We start from the raw sequence: 18,273 nt of genomic DNA, 5'->3' as shown, positions 1-18,273 counted from the left end.
GGAAGTAGTACACAACTTTTAGGGAGAGAAGGGCTAAATTTTGAATAGTCTTGCAGGTTAAAGGGTGTTTGAATTTTATTTTATTTTAATAGCATTAGGAAGTCAATGAAATAGTGTAGTTTTGTTTATTGTTGTTGTTTTTTTTTGGGGGGGGGATTTCCACATGGGTTTATACCCATAACTGAGTATTTCATTGTAGTTATATAGGATTCAAATTATTTATCCTTATAACTCTTAATAATCTGCACTTGGTCTTAGCCAAAAGAACAAGAAACAATCTCAGTAATCTAAAAATAAGAGGAAACTCTAGATACTTTTGTTACCATACTTTTCAAAATGGTAGATTGTTTATCATAAATGTTTGTGAATATTACTGTTTTGCATGTTTAGCAATAACGTCTATAAGGAGTTTTCTCAGCTTATTACCACAACTATCTTCTGCTCTAGTGACTTCTGTCTGAAGTTCAGCTGTAGTATTAGATCACAGTGTTTACATTGCATAAGATTATTCTGTGGACACAAGACCATCTAACATTTCTTATTCTATCTTTTTACTTGAATATTTTGGAAACCTTGGTACTATTTTTCCTATTTCTGGTCTGTCATAATGTGTGATTTTTGACGTTTGATTTTTAAACTCCTTTACTATTCTCACAAATGCATACCCAAGATGTTTGGCAGATGGGCAGAAGACCCTTAGCATAAATACACTGAATCTAAGAAAGATGACCACAGTCTTCCTACGCATGTGGTATACACCTGTGCTTTTTTACTTAGTAACAGTTTTGGAGAACTGTATTTTTCCTTGTTAACAATCTGCTCCTTCCAAAGCTTGCCAGAAGAGCTTTTGTTAACATATATGATTATTTTCTTATAAGTAGATGAGAGTATTATGATAATCAGTGTTTTGTTATTTTCAGTGAAGGTTTAGTAAGTTTCTATGGGCATAATCCTCTTTATTACATGACAAATAAATCGCTCATTTCTTGGTTTCTAAGGACAGTGTAGAAATATATTAAATTGTGGCCATAAGGTGGCATGGAGGTTGAGGCACCGGACCTCCACATTGAACCATGGTTCAAGTCCTGGACCTAGAAGCTTGCTTTCTGTCTTTCTGTCTCTCTCTCTGGTCAAATTAAAAAAATAATAATAATTCTTTTAAAAAGAAATGTATATTATTATGTTACAATACATCAGAAAAATATTTAACTCATAGCTCTCCTAATCCCATAGCCTTAGCATGCAAAGATAATTTTCTTTTCACCTGAGTTTAATATCTTTTCCCTTTTTTATTGTTTATTTATTCATTCTTTTTTTTTTTTTAATTTGACCAGAGAGAGACAAAGAAAGTGAGAGGGAAAGTGAGAAAGCAAGCCATTAGGTCTTGGACTCGAACCATGGTCAGGTATGTATGTGGGAATGTCCAGCACCTTAACCACTACACCACCTGCTGGCCCCTTAATATCTTCTCTTTAACTTGAGTGATCCAACAAGATTGGACTGTGGATTTTATTGTATATCTGAACCAGAACTCACTATGCCTTATAAACGTATAGATTCTTATATCTCATCAGTTCTGAAAAAATTCTCAACCATTATTTTTTTAAAGAATTATTTAGGGACCAGCAGTTGGCATAATGGCTATGTTGCTGGACTCCCATGTAGTTGACCGTGGTTTGAGTCCCAGACCTGGTGGCTTAAACTCACACCGAACGCGTGTGCATGTGTGCCCAAGATCCTGAGAGGAGAATAGGGGAGAAGGGATTGTGGTGTGGCCTTCTATCTCTCTGTTTCTCTCTAGCCTTCTATTTCTCACCTTCTGTCTCTCTGTTTCTCTCTGTCTTTCTGGCAAGTGCACATGCCCTGTAGCAAAAAAAAATATTCTCCAAAAAAAATTATATAATTGTATTTGTTATTATTATTTCTTAATTTGACAAGAGAGAGACAGAGTGAAAGAGAAGAAAAGAGAAGTGAGAAAGCAAGCCACCAGGTCCCAGATTTGAACCACAGTCAGCCATGTGGGAGCACAGCACTTTAACTACCGTACCACCTGCTAGCCCCACCATTATCTTTTTAATATGTTTTCTTTCCCCTTTTTTATTCTCTCATGTTGGAGAGAACCTAATTAAATATGTCGGACCCATTCCTCCATATGTCTTCACTTTCCTTTTAAGCTTTTCACTTTAAAATTTATTTTAGTGGGGCCAGCAGATGTGGTAGTTAAGTTGCTGTACTCTCACATGGCCAGTCAGAGTTTAAACCCTGAATCTGGTGCCTTGCTTTCTCTCTCTCTCTCTTTCTCTCTCTCTCTGTCTCTCCCTCTGGTGAGTACATGAGCATTGTAGCAAATTAAAAATAACAACAATAATAATAATGAATAAATAAATTATGTTAGTATAGTTGTAGAATTTTCTCAAATCTACATTCTAGTTTATGAATTTTCTTAACCTATATCTAAAATTCTGTTCATCCCGTGTGTGTGTGTGTGTGTGTATTTTTATTATATATATATTTTTTTTTAATTGCCAGAAAGCATGTATACTCACCATAGAAAGACAAAGAAAGTGAGAAAGCACCCCCCCAGTGGGATGCAGTCACACCACAATCCCTTCTCTTCCTTTTCTCCATCCTTTTGTACCTGGAGCATATAATACACAGTCACCAGGTATGTTTCTCAAGCAGCCAGGGCCAGGAATCAAACCATGGTTGGCAAATGTGATCCAGTTCTGTTGACCACTAAGCTATAGTACTGACCCCAGTGTGTTGTATATTTAATTTTAATACCTATATTTTTGATTTCTGAACATTCTACTTAAGGGTTTTCAAACCTGCTTTGCCTTTTTTGATAGATTGTTTTTTCTCTGTCTTTATTCTGTCCTACAAGCTTTTATGAATATTAAGCAAATTAATTTTTTTATCCATAAGTTATTGAGTAAGCCATCCTTATCCATGTTGCTTTTATGCAAAATTGAGTTACTCACGGTCAACTGCAATCTGAAAATATTAAATTAAAAACTCAAGAAATAAACATTTACTGAGTTTTAAATTGTATGCTCTTCCTCGTCCGAATAGACTGATGAAATCACATGTTTTCTTGCTTTAGCTCGCCCAGGACATAGATGATCCCTTTGTCCAGCACGTCCACACTGCATATGCTACCTGCCCATTTTTCATGAATAGCTATCCTGGGTATAAGATTTTTGAAAATAGTATATATTTTGGGTCGTTGGAAAAGTCATGACATATTTTCCTATGGTTTTTTCTATATAAAAATGTGTTGTGACTTTTCTGATGACCCAAAATGATTTGGTACTATCTGTGGTTTCAGGCATCTATTCAGGGTCTTGAAACATATTTCCGGACCACCCAGGTGACTTATATGAGAGTCATTCAACATACTTGGAAGATTTCCCATTATTCTTAGTTTTCTAGGAGAGTTTTTTTTTTTTTTTTTCAACACACTCTTTAGCCGAGACAAGCAAACTTTCTTGTTTTCTTTTTCTAAATGACTGATGTTTTTCAGGCCCTTTAAGGGCCCTAGATTTCAGTAGGCAGCTCATTTCAAAATGTTTGTTTTATCTCAATATAGCCATTAAAAATCTATTTTCTTTCATTTACCAGGTGTGCTAAGACCCTGAGGTCATTAACAACCTCAGTTAATACTTTGAGTTTTTGGGTATCTTTTTAATTTTGAACCATAGACTCTTATCTAGTAAAATATAAACAGAATATAATTCTTGATTGTATGAGGTCATTGGAAAAGTCATGACATTTTTCTATGGAAAAATGTGTCATGACTTTCCTGACAACCCAATGGTTATTTCTTCAGTGTTTTCTTTCTTTTGAATACATCCCTGAAAACATTTGCTCAACAGCAACAACAAAAAATTTTGAGAGATTTTTGCTATCAGGGCACATGTTCCCACTGGAGAGATAGAAAGTGAGGATTCACCTCCTCAGTAGGGATGGCCATACCACAATCCCTTCTCCTCTATTTTCGTCTCAGGATATTGGGCATGCATGCACAGGAGACCATCATGAGTTTCAAGCTCTCAGGTCTAGGACTGAACCACAATCAGCCATGTGGGAAGGAGTCCAGCACCTTAACTATAACTATTACACCACCTTCTGGCCCCTCAACAAAAAGTTTTAATCATTAAGAAAAAAATGTTTAATATTACCAAATGTTTACCAGCAGTCTCACAAAAGAAAAATACTATATCAGAAAAGTTATAGTTTTATAGGACTACTGACTTATTTATTTTTTATGATAATTTCTGAGTTACATATCATCATTGTACATCTTTGTGGGATATGGTATGATTTTTACAAAGCAGATATATAGTAAGTAATTATCAAATTAAGGATATAACCATATTCACCCCATTAACATTATGTTGTGCATATTTGAGATTCATTCTGCTAGTTAAAAAAGCAAAACAAACAAACCAAAAAAACTCTCTTTAAGGGCCAAAAGGTTATGTAGGTGGTCAAGGCTGCTGGATTCCACATGGCCAATTTCGTGGTTCGAGTCTCTGACCCAGTGGCCTGAAAAACACTTGTGCCCAAAATCCCAAGAGGTGAATGGAGTAGAAGGGGTTGCAGAGTAGCCATTCCCCTAGGGTGCAATTTCTTACCTTCCCTCTTTGTCTCTGGCAAGCACATGCACCCTGTGGCAAAAATTCTAAAAAGAAAGAAAGAAAGAACTTCTCTTCTCTTTATATTTTCAATGCTTTCATACTTTATGTCACTGATTTAATTCATCATATAATGGGGGAAATGTATGAAAATGCCTGACAAGTACTTTTGTTTTCTTTCCATCAGTGCTTTAGTTAATGTTTGCTCTTATTTGGTTCTCTGCCATCTTTTCCATTTGAAGGTATTTTTTATACATTGTATATTTTAGCACTCTCCTGTGAGAGCACATCAGATGTTACATGTTTCTCAGATTGATCATTTTACAGAATTTGACCTATTAGACTATAATTATGGTGTCTCTCAGGATCTCAGCCCTTCCTCTACATTCACAGATTTTAATACTTCTTCCTGTTACTCTCTACTCACCAGATCTCTTAATTCTTTAAAATTGAGTTTCTTGAAATCCAATACTTATGTGTCACAGAACCAGATGATCCAATTTGCTTTCTTGGCAGACAGCATTTAAAACTTTGCCCATTGCAAATTTAACAAAAGATATTAGTACTCTCTAGGCTACTCTGATTAAAAAAAAAAAACAAAAAAAAACGAAATATGTGAAAAGACCTGAGTTTTAGCTATTCTTTTTCATGATATAACTTATGCCAGTTCTCTGATTCCAACTTTATCCTTTTTCATAATAATATCAGGGAATAATAAGGACATATTTGTGAGGAATATTAAACTAATGGTTTGAAGGAAATTTTGAAGTATGACTTGCTAATAAAACATAAAAGTGTATTATTTCATAAAGTGAAAACTAGGAATATATATAATGGAATTGAAGTTCTGTACTAGCACAAACTTTGGCTTCTCAATAATATTTTCCAGTTTCATTTCTACCATGTATAGACTACTTCCTTTGAAATTACTAGTAATATTGAATGTGAAGTTGAAATATTGTGCTAAAAACCTGATCAAAGGAGAAAATATATAAAGAAAAAATAAAATAGAGGCCAAAAGTTTTTCTGATGACAACTTACCCTCCAGTTCCAATTCTGGATTCTTTGTTCCCACTGGATGGCCTTAACTAGTATATACTAGTATCATCCCAGAGAGATTTCATTTTCTCATAGGTAATGGGACTAGTAATGGTCTTTACCTCACATATAAGCCTTTCTGAGGAGCCTTTCAGTATCAGATACAAAAGCCAATTAACTGACTGTAAAGGCAATAATAATCTATGAACTCCAATGGTTCTTGGAGCTTAAAGTGAAAAAGAGTTCTAAGTAATAGAGTATGCTTTTGACACTAATGAGATTGGAAAGATGGCAGTCATCAGATAGAAAGTCAGAAATGTTAGAAATAGGAAATTAAAAAGTATTCCCAAAATGGTAAGATTGTTGTTGGTAACAAAAGAGATAAGCTATTTTCAAGAATTAAAAGAGAATTAAAAACAGAAAAAAGTAATCCATTGAAAAGTCCTGGGATAATACTAATAAAAAATTGTTTATTTACATTAAAATTTTCAGGATTTTTTGGCTTTCTTTTATAAATCTTATGGAACTAAAGTTAATAAACTGTGACTATAATACATGCAAATAGGCACTCTCAAAAATGTAATTTAACTGTTTGTAGTACACTTATACAAATTCGATAAAACTTTTTTGAAAGAGCAAAATGGCTAATAACTTTTTACTTTCTCTTTTAGCATACGACGCCATCAAGAAAGGAGAGCAATTTTGACCCCGATTTTGACAGATTTTTCTGTCCGAATAACTGGAGCACCAGCCATTATTTTCACCAAAATAATATCTCCAGAAAATTTGCATACTGAGGTTAGAATGTAATTTAGATTTCATTTTAGTCTAAATAACGGAGCAACTCCTCTTTGTACATTAGGCATTTTCACAGTTTCAGTCCATAGTACTTTGTTAAAGTAGCTCATTAATAACAGTTACTATCGGGACCAGCAGTTAGCGTAATGGCTATGTTGCTGGATTCCCACGTAGTTTGAGTTTGAGTCCCAGACCGGTGGCTTGAACTCACGCCGGGCACGTGTGCGTGTGTGTCCAAGATGCCGAGAGGAGAATGGAGGAGAAGGGATTGCGGTGTGACCATCCCCCCTGGGGGTGATTTCTTGCTTTCTGTCTCTCTGTCTTTCTGGCAAGCACACACGCCCTATAGCAAAAACCTCTCCATAAAAAGAAAAAGAAAGAAAAAAAAAAAACAACAGTTACTACAGTTACTATCAGGACCAGCAGATGGCATAGCAGTTATATCGCTGGACTTTCACATGGCTGAGCTGATTTGAGTCCTGGACCTGGTGGCTACACCAAGCTCATGTGCGTGCGTGCCCAAGATCCCAGGAGGAAAATGGAGGAGAAGGGATTGCTGCATGGCCGTCCTCCCTGCGAGGGGTGATTTCTCACTTTCCCTCTCATTGTCTCTCTCTCTCTCTCTCTGGCAAGTGAATGCAAAAACCTCTACAAAAAAAAAAAACAAAAAAAAACAAAAAAAAAGTAACAGTTCCTTCGTACTAATATTTATTGAGCACTTTCTAGTACTGTTTAGTTACTGTTTTCCATGTAACAACTCACATAATCCCCACAATAATCCTGTAAACTACTCTTAGCTATCATCGTATTAAAGATGCAGAAACTGAGGCAAAGAAGGAATAGCCTACTTGCCCAAATTTTCACAAGTAGTAGATAAGAGAGAAAGACATAAACCCAACGGATCTGGCTCTATCCCCTATACTTGTACAATCTTTTAAACAAAACAATATGTTTTGTTTAACAATAATGCTCAGAGATAACACACAGTTCTTACATAGATTGTTTTATATAGTTAGTCCTACATTGATTATTTTGTTTTTATATCAATCTTATAAGATAGACACTGCTAGTATCCATGTTTTATAGATGACAAAACTAAGGTCTAAAGAGGTTAATTAATTTGACCAATGTTAACTGGTGGAGCCAAGTTTCAACTCTGATCACTGTGGTGTACTGCACACATGCTTAGAAAAAAGTAATAATAGTTTGATTCACCATAACTTAAAAAAATTCTTCATAAAAATTTGTTATATAGAGCATGTTATAAACTTTGTGCTCATTTACAGAATTATAGGCAATTGTTATGAAAAGTTCAGCTAAGTTAGGTATAACATTAAATATATTAATATAAGCTGATAAAATCTTTCTTTTCTTCTATAAATTTTTAAATAATAGTTCTGTGTACATTATCTCATTCTGTGTTTATAATAACCCTATGGTGTACATTAGATTAGGCCAGTATTTTTGTATAACATCAAAAGGTATGTAATGATTAGATAAGCCTGAGAATATCTTACAGTTACTGATTAATGTAGTTGATTTAGAAAACACAAAACTCCCGGGACCAGGAGGTGGTGTAATTGTTACGTCACTGAACTCCCACATATTCAATCACAGTTCAAATCCCAGACCTGGTGGCTTAAAACACATTGGCATATGTGCGTGCACATCCAAAATCCCAAGAAGAGAATAGGGGAGAAGGAATTGCAGCATGACCATCCCCCTCAGGGGTGGTTTCTCACTTTCTGTCTCTCTGATAAGCGCATGGCCCTTTAGCTAAAATCTTCCCCCAAATAAAGCACAAAACTCCTTATGGGGTGCTCTGTTGTTTATGCTAATGCTGCTATAAAAATATGAGGAATCTTCACAAAGCTTACAGAAATTTTTTTGAAAAAGATATGTATGGATTTCAATTTCAATATACATTATATATATATTTACCAGAGGGCATATACACTCACCGAAGAGGGAGAAAAGAAAAAAAAGAAGGAGAGAGGAAAAAGCACTCCATGGGGAATAGTCACACTGCAATCCTTTCTTTTCCATTTCTCCCTCCTTTAAGGATTCAGTTACTACAGTTACTATCAGGACCAGCAGATGGCATAGCAGTTATATCGCTGGACTTTCACATGGCTGAGCTGATTTGAGTCCTGGACCTGGTGGCTACACCAAGCTCATGTGCGTGCGTGCCCAAGATCCCAGGAGGAAAATGGAGGAGAAGGGATTGCTGCATGGCCGTCCTCCCTGCGAGGGGTGATTTCTCACTTTCCCTCTCATTGTCTCTCTCTCTCTCTCTCTGGCAAGTGAATGCAAAAACCTCTACAAAAAAAAAAAAAAAAAAAAAAACAAAAAAAAAGTAACAGTTCCTTCGTACTAATATTTATTGAGCACTTTCTAGTACTGTTTAGTTACTGTTTTCCATGTAACAACTCACATAATCCCCACAATAATCCTGTAAACTACTCTTAGCTATCATCGTATTAAAGATGCAGAAACTGAGGCAAAGAAGGAATAGCCTACTTGCCCAAATTTTCACAAGTAGTAGATAAGAGAGAAAGACATAAACCCAACGGATCTGGCTCTATCCCCTATACTTGTACAATCTTTTAAACAAAACAATATGTTTTGTTTAACAATAATGCTCAGAGATAACACACAGTTCTTACATAGATTGTTTTATATAGTTAGTCCTACATTGATTATTTTGTTTTTATATCAATCTTATAAGATAGACACTGCTAGTATCCATGTTTTATAGATGACAAAACTAAGGTCTAAAGAGGTTAATTAATTTGACCAATGTTAACTGGTGGAGCCAAGTTTCAACTCTGATCACTGTGGTGTACTGCACACATGCTTAGAAAAAAGTAATAATAGTTTGATTCACCATAACTTAAAAAAATTCTTCATAAAAATTTGTTATATAGAGCATGTTATAAACTTTGTGCTCATTTACAGAATTATAGGCAATTGTTATGAAAAGTTCAGCTAAGTTAGGTATAACATTAAATATATTAATATAAGCTGATAAAATCTTTCTTTTCTTCTATAAATTTTTAAATAATAGTTCTGTGTACATTATCTCATTCTGTGTTTATAATAACCCTATGGTGTACATTAGATTAGGCCAGTATTTTTGTATAACATCAAAAGGTATGTAATGATTAGATAAGCCTGAGAATATCTTACAGTTACTGATTAATGTAGTTGATTTAGAAAACACAAAACTCCCGGGACCAGGAGGTGGTGTAATTGTTACGTCACTGAACTCCCACATATTCAATCACAGTTCAAATCCCAGACCTGGTGGCTTAAAACACATTGGCATATGTGCGTGCACATCCAAAATCCCAAGAAGAGAATAGGGGAGAAGGAATTGCAGCATGACCATCCCCCTCAGGGGTGGTTTCTCACTTTCTGTCTCTCTGATAAGCGCATGGCCCTTTAGCTAAAATCTTCCCCCAAATAAAGCACAAAACTCCTTATGGGGTGCTCTGTTGTTTATGCTAATGCTGCTATAAAAATATGAGGAATCTTCACAAAGCTTACAGAAATTTTTTTGAAAAAGATATGTATGGATTTCAATTTCAATATACATTATATATATATTTACCAGAGGGCATATACACTCACCGAAGAGGGAGAAAAGAAAAAAAAGAAGGAGAGAGGAAAAAGCACTCCATGGGGAATAGTCACACTGCAATCCTTTCTTTTCCATTTCTCCCTCCTTTAAGGATTTTGTGCTTGCACACAACACATGCCCCAACTGTTTTCAAGCCACCAGGTCCAGGACTTGAGTCATAACTACACAACTGGCCATGTCAGATGCAGCCTCCTTAACCACTGGGTCATGGGATGACCCCTAAATTTGTACTTTAATTCCATTTTTCCACAAATGTTTTGAAGTCCCCACATATGAATTAAGATTCATACATCGGGATCATATTTAGAACTGCTTCTACTTCCTATTACATATTTAGTCTACAGAAATGAAATGTCATAATCACTGTGATTTAGTGAGGCTTTTTTTTCCCCCCTGAATATACTCTATGCCTGGATTCCCAAATACTTATCATTATGAAGTTCAGAAGGAAAAATAAGACTATATAAAAGTGTTAATAAAATACCATCCTGCCTTATTTAGCTTATTTTTTCTAATTTGAATGCATCACTGGAAAGTTCCTACCCCCAGGTGAAAGAGGCATGGAGCTGGAATTCAGAAAACCTAGTTCTAGGTCAAGCTTCATTTGTTGAAGGATGGTAGTTATTTTATTCCATTCACTTAAGTTCTTTGTTCATCAGTTTCCTTTGTACCTTAGTTGCTTCATACACACTCCAGTTGCCCTCTAGATTGTTCTAAGGATCAAACTGATCAAATTAGATAAGTATTATAGGAGGCATGTACCAAACAACTGAAATTTTATTAAAATGGAAATTATTCTTATTTGATGGTATCAGCTGCTGATTCTATCTCTTGTATTCAAACTATTAGCTTTCTAATATAGGGTTAATCATCTGCTAATTTTCACAGGATGTATGGCACAAATAGAACTAAGATATTTATAGCACAGATTTATGTCTCCTTAGGAAGCATTATAGTAACAATTGAAAAAATAAGAACTTCTAAATCAGTGTATTTTCTTTTCTTTTCCATCATTAGTTAATAAATGAGAATTTGTTTTAAGAGACAGGTTATTGGTATAGGGCATGTGTGCTTGTTAGAGAGACAGAGGAAAAAAAGTGAGACATCCCCCCACCTCCCGGGGATAGCCACACCATAATCCCTTCTCCTATCTTCTCCTCTCAGAATTTTGGGCATGCTGGGGCCAGTAGGTGGTATAGTAGTTAAGGGTGCTAGACTTCCACTTGGCCGACTGTGGTTTGAGTCCCAGACCTGGTGGCTTGTTTTCGCACTTTCCCTCTTTCTCTCTCCCTCTGTCCCTCTCTGGTAAAATTGAAAGAAAGAAAAAGGAAAAGAATTCTTTGGTTATTTATTTATTTATTTATTTGGAGAGGTTTTTGCTATAGGGTGCATGTGCTCGCCAGAGAGACAGAGAGACAGAAAGCGAGAAATCACCCCCCAGGCCATGCCACAATCCCTTCTTCTCCATTCTCCTTTTGGGATCTTGGGCACACATGCACATGTGCCCGGCGTGTGTTTAAGCCACTGGGTCCAGGACTCGAACTATGATTGACTACATGTCAGTCCAGCAACATAGCCATTACGCTAACTGCTGGTTCCCAAGAAAAGTCATTCTTTAAAAAAAAAAATTTGGGACATGGATGTTCACGTGCCTGTCAAGTCGCTGGGTCCAGCCCTTGAACCATGGTTGAACATGTGGGAGTTCTGCACTTTAACCACTATGCCACCTGCTGACCCTAAGAAATAAGGATTTTTAGCTACAATGAATGAATAGAGGGAATTTGTAGAGGAAAATGTTATTTAACCAAAATTAATAATTAAATTAAAGAATAATCATTTCAGACATGTTATTCTTTATGGGTGTTTTTAAAAGCTGCTCTAAACTGTCTACGATAGTTTGTTTTTGGACCATAGTCTTCTTAAATCCATTCCTTTGGATGACACTAATAGGGACAAGGTCTTTTGGACATTGCTTAGCATTTGAACATGGTCCACATAAACTTCATGGCAAGACGCAGGACTTCTGCTTATTAAGCAAAGCTTCTGGATTGATTTTTTTCTATTGTCTTTCTCTGAATAGTTTTCCAACAGTAAACGTTCAAGTAACTCAATTATACACCACAGCACCAGTTAAGTAGTAGACCTCTACCTAATGCTGCCAAGATTTTAGCAGTGTGAAGAAAAAGTGAAATTAATTAGTCTAGCTATCTTTGGCTTTAACACTCTATTTTGCTGTAAAACATTTGGAATGTATCCTTTGGAGAATGTTCATACCATAGCACATGTGATGGCAGTTGCTTGCCTGCAGTTGCCTGTTTACATCTCTCTGACCCACCACATTATCACCTCCTGAAGAGCAGATTGCCCTTCAAAGCCAACCTTACCCTTTTGATATTCCCAGTACTCTATTTTAGTGACTGGTACTTAAAAGATGTTCAGTAAATATTTGCTGATTTGAATGAAAGAACAAGATTTGCTACAGAATTAGATGATTGTTTATATTGAAATAATTTAGTTTGAGGTTTGAAAAAGTCACACAGATTTGAAAAGGTGAAAAGATCTTATTGTTAGTTAGTTGTCTATACCTGGCACAAGGCCTGGCACATAGCAGGCCCTCATATTTTAAAAATTGATCTGTTAAACTATATCAAGTGGCTATGCTCAACGTTTTTGCTGTTTTCTATTAATACATGAACTTGAGTCCCAGGAGACTTCATCAAAATTGTAAAGACCATGTATGTAAGAATGATAGATTATCTTCTGAAGGCTATCATGTTTCTTTATCTGTATTCAATGTTTTTTTTTCCTTCAGGAGATTTTAGTGTGTGGCCATTCCTTGGAAGTGAATATAACCACAAACCTGGACTTCTTCCTAAGTGTGGCTCAAGTTCAACTCTTACATCAGTTAATAGTAGCAAATATGACTGGACTGGAACCATCAAACAAAGCCACAGAGGTAAATAACTATTACCTGATTTTGATTAAGCTTATTGCATTTTGTGCCAACTTTACATTCACAATAGGAAAACTATAATTAAACTAACTGCTTTTGGTTAATTATTCTACATTTAACTTCTAAAAATATGGTCATAAAACATTTTGCATTAATATTTATTTTTATTTACATGCTTTATTTTTTAAATTCATTTGGTCCCTATTCCTCTTATTTAATCATATACCTTTGCAAAATTGGCATGGACTAACCTAAGAAAAACCTCTATTAAAAACACAATTTTATTGCCCTGCTGAAATTTCTAAAGTACGATGTGAGAAACCTGGTAAGCTTTCATTTACCCAGCTACATTACAGGGATAGGGCCTCTTTTGGAAGTGAACTTTGTAAGAGTACTATGGGAATATCTTCAATAAATAACTTGTAAAGCATTCATTTCCCATATTCTGTGAAAAATGGACACAATCATAAAAGTTGAATGCTTGCCTAGAATTTTAATTTTGATCCAGTTTTCATTGGAAGTTTGTATTATAACCACAAAGCACATCAGTGTGAAATGAAGAAAGCTGCTTGTTAGATGCTTCTCAGGATATGTTTTTCTTTGCTTTGTTTCTACTCTCATTTAATCATATTTGTACTTAGAATAAATCTTCTGTGAAAACCTCCGCTGAACAAACTTATTTTTCTATGAGAAAAGATGTTTCTTCTGTTTTTATTATGAGTTAGCTAGAAGGCTCTAAGTTCTCTTTATTAAGAAGGTCCGCAGGGGGGATGGCCATACCGCAATCCCTTCTCCTCCACTCTCCTCTCTGGATCTTGAGCATACATGCACATGCGCCTGGCATGAGTTTAAGCCACTAGGTCCGGGACTCAAACCGCAGTCGACTACATGGGAGTCCAGTGACATAGCCATTATGCTAACCTCTGGTCCCAGCCCAGTGTGTTTTCTAAGCTGCTAGGTATGAGATTTGAACTACATGGTTGGCCATATAGGATCCAGCTGCCTTAACCACTAGGCCATGGGTTAGCCTGGTAGCACTTTTATATACCGATAATGAAATAGCTAGAAAAGAAATTTTAAAAAGCAATCCTATTTACAGTAGCTATAAGGAAGGAACCAAGAAGTTTAACCAAGAAGTGAAAGAGGAGTCACCCAATGCCAAGCAATGTGGTCAGTCATTTTCATGTAAGTTAACTCAGATATCTTTAAACATGTTATAGCTATGTGAGATTAATATATGGGCACTATTGTCATTTTACAAATGAAGATCTTAGTACTTAGTGTAATGCATTGGACTTTTTTGCTGTGTGATTGACTATATGCCATATGAAAATGATGATTGAGGTTGTTCTGGTTGTATTGTTACTGTTTTACTTTGTAACTAGTTTGCTTTGGAGTTGTGCCTCATTTTTAGAATGGAAATTCTTATTTTTCAGTAAAAAATTCTTGAAAGACATACTTGACCAAGCTAAGGATTGCTAGAAATAACTGGAAATGGAAACTAGGAGGAAAAGACGAGGGAAAGTGACCTTAAATATGCGGTAGTATAATTATAGATGTTTTTTGGAGTAGAATTTTGAGAAAGATGAGGGAGATAGAGGCAGGGGCATATGCTGAGAACACGTGAGGTGAAGGTATGGTTTGAAAGTGACAATTGAGACTGATATGTGGGAATATATTGATATTCTAATTGGTCTTAGTGCTTTCTATCTTTGAGGTATGCATGAATGAAAAAGTTAGATCAGAGATTACATATTACTTCTTTAAGGAAAGGAGGTAGAGATTTTGGACAAGTTCATACGGTGGCCTCCCATTGGTGTTGCTATGCTAAGTATTTTGTTTCTGTTCAGAGGCACCTGGATAGACTACTGGTAACCAGGCAATAAACACAGGCTCCAATAAAATATGGATTCAAGTAGAGTCTTAAATGGACAAAAGGGGCTCTAGTAGAAGACCTTGAATTTCTGAAAATCTAGACCTGGAAAAGATATTAAGTATTTTACTGCCTGTCCTCTCCAAGGGATAGATTTCTTAGGTACATTGAACTTTCACACCTGTTGCAATTTTAGTTAGACCTTGTAAATGTTAAAAATAGTGTAATTTTCTCTTGGTAAACAAGCTTGTGCTCAGACAGAAATATATACCAAGTTTTCCTCAGAGTAGATGTAAAACATCAAAAAAAAAAAAGAATAAAAATTTTAAAATTTCAACTTTATGTTGTTTATCCCTTGTATGTTTCTTGACCAGAAATCTTGTGAATGTGTTAAGTTTTCTTATGATTCTGTTAAACTGTCTACTCTAGCCTCATTCAGCAGTGTTCATTGAGGGCCTACTTTGCATATACCTGATATAGTCACTATAGTCTTGAAAGAACTGTGAAAAATAAGTACTCTGTTCTCTAGGATTTTACGATCTAGTAGGAAAATAAAGCATAAACAGAGTGAAAAATAAGATCTCAGCGCAATATAGAAAAGTGTTAAACTCTATGGAAAATTAATGTTATAAGAATCCAGGGAGAAAAAGAAAAGCTTTAACCCAGGTGATTAGTGATCTAGCTTCATGGAGAAGTTGGAGTTCCATAGGTAGAGAAGAATGGCCTATGTATTTACTTGGTAAATATTGAGCCCTTCCTTTGCATCAAACACTGTTATGGATACTAGGATAATAGCAATAAACAAAAAAGGCAAAGTTTCTACTTTAATGTCCTAGTACTCATATTTTAGTAGGTAAGACAGTAAAATAAATTATCAACTCGACAAAAATATTTAGACAACTATTTATATATGCAAAAATTAACATACTTTAAATTTTCATTTTTGGAGAGAGCTTTTTGCTATAGAGCACATGCACTCTCCAGAAAGACAGAGAGAGATAGAGAGACAGAAAGCTAGAACTCGTCCCCAAGGGGGATGGCCATGCCACAATCCCTTTTCCTCCTTTCTCCTCTTGGGATCCTGGGCACACATGCACACACACATGCTCCCAGCATGAGTTTAAACCACCGGGTCTGGGACTTGAACCGTGGTTGACTACATGGGAGTCCAGCGAAATAGCCCTTACGCCAACTGCTGGTCCTGATTTTCTATAACTGATTTAGCCTAAGTAAGAGTTAGCCTTATAAGCCTAAGTAACACATAGATTGGGGATGTTGGTTGTTATGGAAGAGAAGCAGTAGAGATATAGGAATTAAATTTGCTATTAATAAAAAGTAGTTCAGGTATGGAAAACTATAATGGGACTTCAAGAAGTTCATAAAGGGGATAGCTGGTGGCATGCTGCATAAAGGCGCTGGATTCCCATATGGCCAACCATGATTCTAGCCCCAAACCTGGTGGCTTGCTTTCTTGTTTTCCCTTTCTCTCTCTCTCTCTGTCTCTCTCTGATCAAATTAAAAAATAATAATAACAAATGGAATTAAATAAACAAATAATTCTTTAAAGAAAAAGGAGTTTGTAAAAATGGAATGGAATTAAAGTATGAATTTATTTTGGTGCAATTTTTGAAATCTATGCATAGTTTTTTCATTGTATGCATTTTTCATGAAGTTTTTGAGGATCCCTCAAACTCTGAACAAAAATATGGAAGTTAGTAAGTGTTAGAATATTTTTGGTGGGGGACCAGCAATGACATAATGGTTACATTGCTTGACTCCCACATAGTCCACCGCGGTTCAAGTCCTATACCCGGCAGCTTAAAACTCACACCAGGTACATGGCTATGAGTGCCAAATGTCCCAAGAGTAGAATGGAGGAGAAGGTATTATGACATGGCCATCCTTCCTGGGGGATGACGTCTTGCTTTCTGTCTTTCCAGTGAGCACAAGTGCCCTATAGCAAAAATCTCTTTTTTTTGGAGAGGTTTTTGTTATAGGGCGCGTACACTAGCCAGAGAGACAGAAAGCGAGAAATCACCCCCTAGGGGGGATGGCCACGCCACAATCCCTTCTCCTCTATTCTCCTCTTGGGATCTTGGGCACGCACACACACCCGCCTGGCATAAGCCACCGGGTCTGGGACGCGAACTGCTGTCAACTAAGTGGAAGTCCAGTGAAATAGCCATTACACTAATTGCTGGTCCTTTTTTTTTTTTAAAAAAAAAGGATTTTTTGGTGGAACAGTTAAACAAAGATTGATTTTTTTCCTAGAGTGAAGAAACTATACAGGAGAAAAAATAAGATCTATTACTAATAGTTGTGCATTTATCATGGGCAGTTGGAAATCAAAGTTTAAAGACTTGGTTGGATAAAATAAAATAGTAGAAGGGATACTTTATTTAAATGTGTTATGCCTAATGTCTTTTGGCAAAGGATTTGGCATTTAGGAAAGTATATATGCATCACAAGCAATTAAAACTATAGACCAGTATCTCTGAAGAATATGGATAGAAAAATTCTCAACAAGGGAACCAGCAGTTAGCGTAATGGCTATGTCGCTGGACTCCCACGTAGTAGACCGCGGTTGGCGTCCCGGACCCAGTGGCTTAAAACTCACGCCGGGCACGTGTGCATGCATGCCCAAGATCCTGAGAGGAGAATGGGGGAGAAGGGATTGCGACGTGACCATCCCCCCTGGGGAGGTGATTTCTTGCTTTCTGTCTCTATGCCTCTCTCTGTCTGTCTGGCGAGCGCATGCACCCTATAGCAAAAACTTCTCAAAATGAAAAAAAAAAAAAAAAAGAAAAGAAAAAATATTAGTAAACTAAATTCAACAAGATGTAAAAGAACTGTATGCCATGACTAAGTGGCATTTACCTAGGAGTACAGAGTAGGCTTAATAACTCAAAATTAGTTAATCCATATCAATAGTATAAAAAAAAGATCAACTCAATAAATGAAAAAAGCATTTGACAAAATCCAAAACCCTTTCATAATAAAGAATTTTTACTTAGCAAACAAGGAATGGAAAGAAACTTCCTTATATTATGACACCTATGAAAAACTCACAGCTATTATACTTGAGGATAAAAGACTAAATGCTTTCCCCCAACTCATGTACAAACTGTGTTGTCTGCTTTCACCTCTCTCTCTCTTTTTTTTTTTTTTTTCCGACATTGCACTGGTAGTTCTAGCAAGGGTGATTAGGCAAGAAAAATAAATAAAAGATGTACAGGTTAGAAAGGAAAAAGTAAAACTATCTCTATTTGCAAATGGCCTTACATAGAGAACATCCTATGGAGTCCACCAAAAAACTTTAGAGCTAATAATA

At 35.9% G+C, this 18,273-nt stretch overlaps 1 protein-coding gene across 1 annotated transcript in view; it reads left to right on the top strand.

Moving 5' to 3' along the window:
• VPS13B (vacuolar protein sorting 13 homolog B) overlaps positions 1-18,273 on the top strand; it is an 806,861-nt gene that overhangs the window by 476,447 nt on the left and 312,141 nt on the right. The window contains exons 32-33 of the mRNA XM_027776225.1: positions 6,347-6,473; positions 12,929-13,072. Coding sequence (XP_027632026.1) covers positions 6,347-6,473; positions 12,929-13,072 — 271 coding nt within the window. The remainder of the gene's footprint in view (positions 1-6,346; positions 6,474-12,928; positions 13,073-18,273) is intronic.

Source organism: Tupaia chinensis, unplaced genomic scaffold (assembly GCF_000334495.1).
Source record: "Tupaia chinensis unplaced genomic scaffold, TupChi_1.0 Scaffold000646_1, whole genome shotgun sequence".
In the NCBI taxonomy this organism is placed as follows: domain Eukaryota; kingdom Metazoa; phylum Chordata; class Mammalia; order Scandentia; family Tupaiidae; genus Tupaia; species Tupaia belangeri.
The sequence above is the reverse complement of the archived record's forward strand: the minus strand, read 5'-3'. Positions and strand labels throughout refer to the sequence as shown.